Here is a 9,966-nt window from a genome sequence, read left to right on the forward strand (position 1 = left end):
GTGGGTAGGAACGCGAGCTGCTCCTCAGCTGATGGAAATCCCTCTTATTTTGCTTCTGGGTAACTGGATCTAGGAATAAAGCAGAAATGGCGTTGGCATGGCCCTTTGCCTACAGAACTCATGTTGTTGTTAGTGAGCAAACACATCTGGACAGAAGAATAGATTTTATTAGGTTTGAAGAGGAGCCATAATTCGTATTGATGAGAGAGCTCAGGAGCCATTTACTTATTCCTTGGTTTCCCTTCTGAGCTCTAGATGTCTGAGACTGTCACGGTAGGGGCTGGCTCTTCTCTGCCAGCTCTTCAATAAGTTTGCTTTTGTTTCCCTTTCAGTGTAGAATTCCACCTGAAAATTTCCTTGCCATTCAGAAAGCAGCCTAAATTCTTCCAAAAGCAAAATTCCACAGTGCTGCTTCCAGCAGTGAACATGGAAACAGTTTCCCTGGCAGTAGGAAGAGTAAAATCAGAGATGTGAGTCTAAGCACATCTGTTGTAAAARTACTCCCTGGCATTTTCCATGGCTGTAATGAATTGCACAGATTTGGGATTCTTCTTGTGGCAAAAAGAATTCCTACGGTCACTATTTAGGAACCCAGTGTGATGTGAAATTAAATGTCATCAGTGTCCCTTAGACTGGAAAGTATTAAGCATTTAAGCTAGAGTCTTCTGGCCATGACCTTGGCAGACAGCTGTTCTCAGAGGCTGATTTAAACACAGGATTTTTGTGTGTGGGTTAGGCCAATTTTAAAATTAGACTCCCCTAGACATAAAAGGTTAAGCTAGAAAAGAAGTTAACTACGTAAGCTAATATTTTTCATTCTCATTTAATGGTTCTTGGCATATTTAGTCCATAAAAGTAGAGAAACTGCAACGCTACTTATTTTCTACTGAGTAGTGATAGGGGTCCAGAATTAAAGCCAAGTGAAGCTTGGTTTGTTCTCATAACCTGGGGCTCAGATTTTGATCAGTGGATATATAAAGAACAGAAAAATGGTGAGATTCTTATGTTTCCCATATATTTCATMTATTCTCTTATGAAAAATTGACAGAATATTATTTGTTTAATGGTATGAAGATATTAAATTTCTTCCCTTCTTCTCTCTTTTGTAATTTCTCYCAGATTTATGTTTCTTTCTTGCCCAATGCTTTTGATCAATATAACTATTTACCACAACAACAGGTTTTCAATTACACRCTTGACTGAATTTGAACTGCAGCAATTACTAGTATAACTAGATCAAAATTAAACCACTGATCTAAAAATCCCCATTTAACTGGAGTCTGGAATACTGGAAWCCAGTATTTGGGTTGAAATTGCTTTACCGCTTTTCCAGATCATCTACTGTATTTTGAAATGTACCGATTAAGTCTGTAATTGTCCAGTTCCTTCCCCTACAAAATGGAGATGCCTATCTTATTTTAATTGAAGGAAATTAAGCTGAAGGTCTACACCTGCCAGTTTGGAAATGTGTGAACTGAGGGCCAAGCATGCTGAAGTGTTGTGTTTGTTTGCTCAATGACTGTTGTCTGCTGAAGAGAGCTGTGTTTATTCTTCATGTTAGGTTTATGTAGTCCGACTGTATAGTATGCCAAGCTCCTTATTTTGCTTGGGAAGCAAGGAAACAACTCTTTTCCACAAAAACAAAATAATCTGAATCATAGGTTTAACACTGACAATTCCTCCACTTCAGTTGGCCAAGGTCACACAAAGCAAAATTTATTTACAATGTAGATTCGAGAAGGGAGGAACATTAACAATTATGGTGTGTTGTGCATGTGACATTTCCCACCTAATATATCCAAGTTATGGAGAAAGAAAAGGAAAATTCCTAAATAAAAGGAAAATTTGCATTTTCTTTGGTACCTATCTACTAAATTTTATTTAAAAATGATCCAGTAAAAAAGATGTTATAACCTGACACTTTCAGAATTTGAAGAGTGTAATATTACTTTTGTTTGCTGATGCTTAGCAAGATAAAAACATGTATGTAAARTGAATAAAGGTGTACTGATTTGGATCTCAAGCGATGTAAAATAGAATTTTACATTTGGGCCTATATGGGCTTTTAATACGGCCTTATAAAGGAYAGCTGTTTAACTGTAAAAATAACAACTTTTGAATTTGTGGAACTAGCCTCTTACAGTTGATAATTCATACCTTTTGCAATTCCAGAYTGTACACTTGGTTTTTTCCCTTGAGCCAGTTCTATGGGTCATTATTTTTTCCTGGAAGATCTTATTTCTAAGCTTTTTGAGACTTTCRCTTTGTTTATTTCATAGTAACTTCTGAAATTGCTGCTTTGCATAAATGATRCAGATGAATACAAAAGTGACTTTCATAATTGTAACTACCAATAGTGTACAAAAATACAGTCAGATTTTTATTTCTGAGCTTCACCCACAAACACTCATTATTGCATTGGCTGAAACGAATCTTTATATGAGAAATGTATTATAAATAAAATAATGTAAGAAAATGGAAGGGTCTATTTAAAATTATGAGGCCTATTGTTCATTCTGATGAATGACCCTTTACAGATAGCACATTGGAACAAGCATTTGGGCACTCCTTACTGACTCCTGTTTCTGAAAAGCCACTTGTTTCAACCACTGTGTGGTAATGGGCAGCAARACACAAACCAGTGAGGGAAAACAAATTTCAGAATATCAGTATTCAGTGAATACTGACAGAATAACGTGTAAAAAWGCAGCATCTGTTTCTCTCAAAGCGAAATAATTTGCTTCAGCTTTTGTTCTGTTGCAGAGGTCAGAATTTGTATAAGAAGAATCTCTACGCAGAAGCGATAAGAGCCGCARGCAGCCGTGCTGACAATGAGAACGTAACACCTACTAGCAACAAGCCTCTGGTAACTACATTAATGTGGAGTGGAGAGGGAATCAGGAAGGATCAAAGAGTGTTAGGGATCCACTTGAGATTATCCATCAAATAATTCACATCTTAAATACATTAAATAACTGCTAGAGTCATCAAGTGCTTTGCTGTGAACCCTAGTTCATCTTACCTCATTGTTATCCCTCAAAGTTCACAGCTGCCGGGATGTATTGCAACCATTAGCCAGTGTTATTGTTAGCTTTGAACACAACAGTTGGGGAACTGTGTTCTAAATTAAGGAAATGGCAATGTGATGACATGGCATATCACAGAGTTATTTTCACAGGAAAGTATGCCCTTCGTAAAAAAGGCTTCTTGGAAGCCAAGTATTGTGTGTGCTACATGAGATGTTGAACTCTATTGTGGGGCTTGATGAAATTAAATGTCTTGTATTAGAAGCTGCTGCCTTGTAAAGAAAAACAACCAGGATTTTATCAGGCAGCTTGGTAGGATATATAAAGTTCCAGTTTTACACTGCTGTAGGTAAAAATGCCGGCTTGGTCTGGTTGTACAGGCCTGTGGCTGTTGTCATTTTTTGAAGCTGCATTTAACCCCATGAAATCTGGTCTAAGGATCTGATCTGATTGGCATTAGAATAACATTACACTGCTGCTTGATTGCAGTTGGAACTTGAAGTTGTCAAGTGACATAGCTGGAGTCTGTGGCTGCTCCTGTGCTCGGTCTGAGGCTCTCAGAATTTTCTCATGAAAATGATTTTGTGACAGTGTCTGCCAGGATCTGTGAGTGGGGAGCCACAGAAACAYGCTGTCAAACAAATGCTGGTAGTGCTGAATCCTCCCTGGTTATGACATATTGCTCCTTAGCTGCTCAACTGCACACCCTTATGAATGTTTATTATCAGCACCTTTCCTTCAGGTGCTGGACAGCAAATGAGCTGAAACACGGCAATGCTGTAATTTGTCCATAGCAGAAGCAAAATCCACAGCTTGCAAAATACCTGGGGCTGGGAAAAGCAGAAACATTTGTCGAGGCTAAGCAGAGTTCATTGCCTGGGAGCAGTGCTCTAGGATGCCTGCAGTCCATCAGCTCTGTCCCCACCTTCTGTTCACCCTGCAGCTAATGCCACTTGCCARTGACATTTTTGCGGAATATAAGATAACTAAACAGCTAATCAAGGGATGGAATAAAAAAAAAATACAAATCCAGCTTTTACATCTATTACACATTGGTGTTACATTTCATTGGGAGACATCAAATACATTAATAAAGTAATTTATTGCAATGGCTTGTTGCAGACTGGAAGAGGAAATCACTGACCCTCTGCTAATTATTGATGGTTACTCAGTGATAGATTGCTGTGGTTTCATGCGTGTGATTTTCTCTGTGCTGATGGAGCCATTGATTGTTAAGTTCACCAGGGCATGCCTGCACTCAGGTTAGAAGCTCTAGAGTTGTCAAAAAGCTGTGGGAAGTTGTCCATTTCTACTATTCATGTCAGGTGGATTACTGAAGAGCTTTCTGTAAAAAAAAAAAAAAAAAGATTATGCTACATCAGGGACAGAAAACTATAGCTGCTCAATTCTTTGGGTACTGGAATATGTTTTTGGGTACTGACCCACACAGCATTAATGATCTTATCAAAGGACTTCATATCRGGACTGGATGGTGTGTATGCAGTAAATGTAAAGGAGCTCATGAATTTCACTCATTTGGTTGTCCACACTGCTACTGCTCMTTAGTGAGGCTGATGAGAGAGAGTGCAAAGACTTTCTTGTTCTTGCCCATCTACGTTTGTGTAGAGGATAAGATGCTTTTGTGCTATTACACACATCAAAAGTTAGGTATCACTGAAACGATACCTATCAACTGTCCAAGCATCATTCATTTCTCCATTTATTTCTGCTCTGCCAGGTGAGGGTACAAGTAGCTGAAGGTACATTTAGCTGAGGGTGTGCCTGCATATTTGTTGACATTCATGGAAGAGTTCCATAAGCCATGCCAGGTTAATCCTACCCATATGTAAGCCTTGGCAAACTTCTGCACTTGTCTGGATTGTGATGCTATTCTGAGACTTTTCATCCACCAGGTGTTTTGCTGTGCACAGCCAAAGCTATTTTGCAGAACTGTGTGTTGCTGAATCTCTGCTGAGGGTCTGTCATGTGTGGGTTAGCAGCTGTGAGAGTACAGATTTTACATAAATGAACTGATGCCTAAATAGGTGCACCTGCTGCATGTGTATTCCATCCACACAAATCCCCCAGTTATCCACCTGGACCCCTGAATCTGTTGGAACATCTTATTTACAGATGTTTTCTCTTCTCTGTCTCTGCTCTTTAAACCTCCCCTCTTTACTGGGTTTCTCTCTTTCCCCCTGTATAATTTTATYGTAGTTCTTCACATTGCTTTCCTGTCCCCCTGTTTTTTCTGCTTTCCTCTGGGTCTTTTCATTGTGTTCCCCCAGAGGGTCTCATCTTCTGACTTTCCCTGTCACTGTGGCAYGATGGAACCGCATCCTGCAGGAGATGCTGAGAGCCATGAAGGGAGGYTTTCTTCCTTCCCTGTGTTTGACACAGTTTTCTGCTTGTGCTCCTGCAGATATCTTTAATACTTTAAAAATGGCCCACGGTACTGTGGAGAGGGTTGATTTTCATGAACTTTTGTCCTTGCCCTTGGAAATGTTGATTTGCAAGGCAAGAGAGTTGGTAATTCTTTGCTAGACTGGGATTGTGCACTTTACAAAGAAAGACTGGGACTTTCATCAACTCAAATGTTTAATTACCTGCAGGGGAAGGGTCATCCCAGAAGCCAGGATGACCTTTTTCCCCGTTCTGTGGTTGGTGTGTGTGGCCCTTTTAGTTTGCCTCTTGGGTTTCAGGAAACCAATTCCTTTTGTATTAATTTGGGCTCTGCATATTTTGTGCACATTGTATGTATTTGCAGTTTGCGGTTTTTAAGGAGGGTAACAGTTCTCTGGAGACTAAAGCAGTTGATCTAATTGAGTGTGARACAGCAGATCCTCATCCTGCCTGTCCTTCAGAATCTGGTGAGTAGGATGTCCTTCCTTATYAGATCTCTCCTCACCTTGTGCCAGCAGGAGCAGTGGCTGATAGAGGAGACAGAGAAATCCAGATTTCAATTCTGGCAGAAGCCACATTTGTATCACTGTGAAAAGGCCATTCAGTCCTYCACTTTGCAGTTCAGTCATGAGAAATTACACTGCAATTGTGCTTTCACAATCAGAAGAAGCCAGATGCTTCTTGTGATGGAATAATATGGGATGTTTGCACCTTCAGAGGTTCTCAAGTGAAGTTATGCCCACCATGCTGTTGGGGAATGGATATCCATGGAACAGTGCACTTTGACAGTCCTTACTCRTTCAGGCAAGATAACTGAAGAAGTGTGAGGAGCCCAGGGCTCACCCACCCCGTGGCAGCAACTSCAGTTCTGCTTTYTGTGTTAAATGAGGTGTTTGACTGCTTGGGGAGTGYTTGGTGCTYAAACAAAGATGAGATGAATGGGGARATGTGCCTCTCCTTGCTGCTCCAAAGGCAGCAGGAGGCACAGAAGTGCACAACAGGCTTCCATGGCCCTCAAATTAGCAGCTGAACCGCTCTGAATTGTAAAAAGTTCAGCCTTCTAGGTGTCAACTGAATGTTTTAATTGCTCAGATGGGGAAAACTGACAGAGAAAGTCTGATACCCTTAGCCTTTTGTTTTATTTACCATATATACTTCCTAACTGCAGAAGTTACTAAAGAAGCCAGTTTGCTGCAGCCAGTTAGAAATATGCAAAGACAAATGTTTGAGGATACAAATAGCCAGGCATCTGGCAAGTTTTCAAATCTGCCAGTCCTGTCCTTAGACTTGCATTGGGTAGTCACTTTATTTATCAGTAGAAAATGTGCCTCACATTTACTTAGATGGACTAATATTGGTAACATGTGTAGAACTTCACTGTCCAGCAGAGGAAGACTGATGTTTCCCATTAGGAGACTCTGTTTTCATTTGCAGCTTTAGCAGATGCAGGTATTGGAACAGAAATTTCCCATGGCAGGTGTCTGATTTTTTTCCTGAAAATCTTAGCAGAAGTGGTTCCACCATCTTTGACAACAAGAGCAGTAAATAATCTTTTTTTGTTTTGTTTTGTTTTTTTTCCTAACATGTTAAAGAAAGTTCTTGTATCATGTCAGTGAATAATTGTAAGAAACTTTTACTTTAAAGCAGGGAATTTAATTTTGCCAAGCTGGAAGTCTTCCTGTTATGGGCATTAAAATACCTTCCCTGTTAGGCATTAAAAGAGAAAATAATTAATTTAGCCTAGGACAAGTGATTTCTTAAAATTTGAAGCAAGTGCTTGACCTTGCCTGTTTTTTTATTCTTTTGTCTTGAGTTGGTATAGAGCCTCATTCTGCGCTTCCCTTCAGAGCTTTCTTCTGTCAGAGCTGCCACTACATTCCTTTTAGCTTGCCTGTTGACAATCTTTTCATACGGCTTTCAGTAATACCTATCTATTTTCTGCAGGGGAAAAACACCCTATAACACTCCACAATGCAGCAGAGACTTTGGCAGAAGAGGAGAAAGAACAAGGCCACAGAAAAGAGGCTCCTGCTGGTGAGAAATCACATCAGCCCGTGGGAGCAGCACAGGGCTCTCCCCAGGCTCCCTGGAGCATCCATCCCCAGCCCCTGGCASAAAGGGAGCCGTGCCCTCTCACCCCAGCCAGCCTGCTGATGCAGCCGGACTAGGAGCAGTCTCTGCTTGAATGGGAAAGGCAGGAAGTCAGCAAAGGATGGGGACTCGCAAAGAGACTCAAACAACACTAATTTTTTCCGTTAAAATCTGCTTTGGAAAGAGCCTACCACAAATCAAATCAAGACAGAGAAGTCCTTGCTGCTCCTTCCCTGTCATCTCTGCTTGGAAGAGTTACTGAGAGCATGGTGCTGGCAATGAGTGCTCTCTAAGTATCACTGCTGCTAACTTCATTAACTGCCTGCCAAGAGGTCACCGAGRGGGGAACAGACAAGTGGGTGATTTATCAGTGATAACTATTTTCTAAGGGAGCTTGTTGCAAGTTGTGATCTTTACACACATACAGAGTCTAGAAACTGCCTGGAAAATAGGTCACAAGGACAGCTGCAGAGAAACAGGAATGGAGGATAATGCTGGACAATTAGTTCAAAATKAATCTCATTATTAAAATATTTGTCATGGGCACTATATGCCTCTCCCCAGTGCTGGTGACAGGYCAGTGTAATTTCCTGGATTTCACCTGAGATGAAATTAGGTGAAATAAGGTGAAACACCCAGGTTTGGTGTGCTGCAGGATGGTTTGTGGGCATGTATGATTAAAGATGGGCAACATTTGAGGGGAATGATTCTTTCATTTTTTTTTCCCCCAGTCTACACTAATCCTTCAGAGTATAACAGGATTATTTCTGGACTAAGGGAGTGAGATTGTGTCTGCTTTAAGCCCTGTGGAGAGGCGTGCACTAGAGCTGTCCTTGCCTCACAGAAGTGTGCCTGGCACCAAATCCTGATCCGTTGTAGAGTGTACTTAGTAAGATACCTGGAAATCAGCTAAATTACTAATAATGTTTTTGTTATTTGTAGGGGATATCTCAGTCCTCTGCTTTTGAAGCCTGATGTTGTAACCTTTAAACTCTGCTACAGGGCCCACAACTAGTGATCCTTGTAATTCATAAGCTGGATAATAGTGGCAAATGTTACTAATTTATGTGTTTACTATTCTGCTTTTCTGGGCTCTTTTTGAATCCTGCCAGAAAGGTATGGAATGTTGTCCTTTTTATTTTTTTTTTTTTTTAATTTTATTACCAGCTCTGTCGACAAATATCGGAAAGAGTATTGAAAGGCTCTTACCTCATATCCAAAATAGTTACACACTGGAGTAACTTTCTGAAGTCAGGTTTTTTTTTTTTTCTGTGTAGGTGCAAACACTAAGAACACTGCGTTCAAATTGTCAGAGTTACAAAAATTACAATGCTAAGTTTTGTAGAGGGTTGTCACTTACTTAACTTCTGAAGTGATTTTTGCCGGTGGTTTTGAATTGTTGAGTCTGTTTTGTAACCACATGAGTTCTGGATTCAGAATAAACTTGTAAAATAGGCATTTCCAAASCCTGGTTGGAACTAATAGCAGTGAAGACTCATTCTCTCATGTGGATGGCACCAAGGGTACTTCCACAGAAAGGGAAATAGTTGAGAGGTGTTGGCGTGCTAAAGTGTGTTCAGGAGCAGGCAACAACTGTGTTGAATCATTAGGACTTGACAGATTTAATTTTAAGTCCAATATAGTTTAATTTCATTAGCATTGTTCAAAGCATCTAGYTTGGATTCTTTGGTCTTTCAGTTCATTACTGATCTTCCATATTTAATGGGAAGACAGTCCAGGTGTAAAGGCCCCAGTTCAGAAAAGCATTTTATTTCCATGARAGCTACCAATAAAAAGACTTTGATCCCTGCACTTTGAGTTTCTCTGGTGAAGTATGTTTGTGTGCTTAAAATTCAAAAGTTGTGTTGAATGGCAGTCAACATTTCAYTGGAAGTTTCCCCAATCAAAAGAAATAAAGATTTGTAACTTTGAACTTTGCCGAAATAAAGATGTTTCAGACTCCTTAAAAATTAGTGTGTTATCCTATCCCCCTTTTTTTTTTGTTTATTTTGCTTTCCTTCCAAGGATCTAACTTTAAATTTGATAGTGTTTTTACAGAATATGATAGGGAAACCAAGCTGATATGTTTTTGTAATTAGAGTGTTTGGAGTTTTAAATTTTTCCTAAACTCAGCTCTAAATTCAAAATAATCTTTAGTGTTAAAATTTGAAATGMTATTTCAGCACAAATATAATATATTTGGTTTATTTGTATGTTTGCAAAGTTATTGATTTATAAAATAAAATTAGAAAAAAAAGAGATACAAATCCTTGGTGTCCCTCTTGTTTTGAGAGAAGAGAGTGCACAATTCTGGTTCCAGTTAACCCACGCCACGTATGTTGAAAGTTCCTCTGGTTTCATGCAGCCACAGTCTATAATKTGTTGGTGCAGCATGTGCATTGGTTTCTCATTTTCCCCCCAAAGAACCTGTACTAAATACGATTAT

At 39.7% G+C, this 9,966-nt stretch overlaps 1 protein-coding gene across 1 annotated transcript in view; it reads left to right on the plus strand.

Moving 5' to 3' along the window:
• Positions 1 to 9,739, plus strand: part of EGF (epidermal growth factor) — a 57,304-nt gene extending 47,565 nt beyond the window's left edge. Inside the window, exons 23-25 of the mRNA XM_057370729.1 lie at positions 2,747 to 2,866; positions 5,794 to 5,896; positions 7,374 to 9,739. Coding sequence (XP_057226712.1) covers positions 2,747 to 2,866; positions 5,794 to 5,896; positions 7,374 to 7,597 — 447 coding nt within the window. The 3' untranslated portion in view covers positions 7,598 to 9,739. The remainder of the gene's footprint in view (positions 1 to 2,746; positions 2,867 to 5,793; positions 5,897 to 7,373) is intronic.
• Positions 9,740 to 9,966: the final 227 nt, after the last annotated feature.

The sequence above is a fragment of the Malurus melanocephalus genome, unplaced genomic scaffold (assembly GCF_030028575.1).
Source record: "Malurus melanocephalus ecotype Western Australia unplaced genomic scaffold, MMel_1.1 scaffold_131, whole genome shotgun sequence".
Classification (NCBI taxonomy): Eukaryota; Metazoa; Chordata; class Aves; order Passeriformes; family Maluridae; genus Malurus; species Malurus melanocephalus.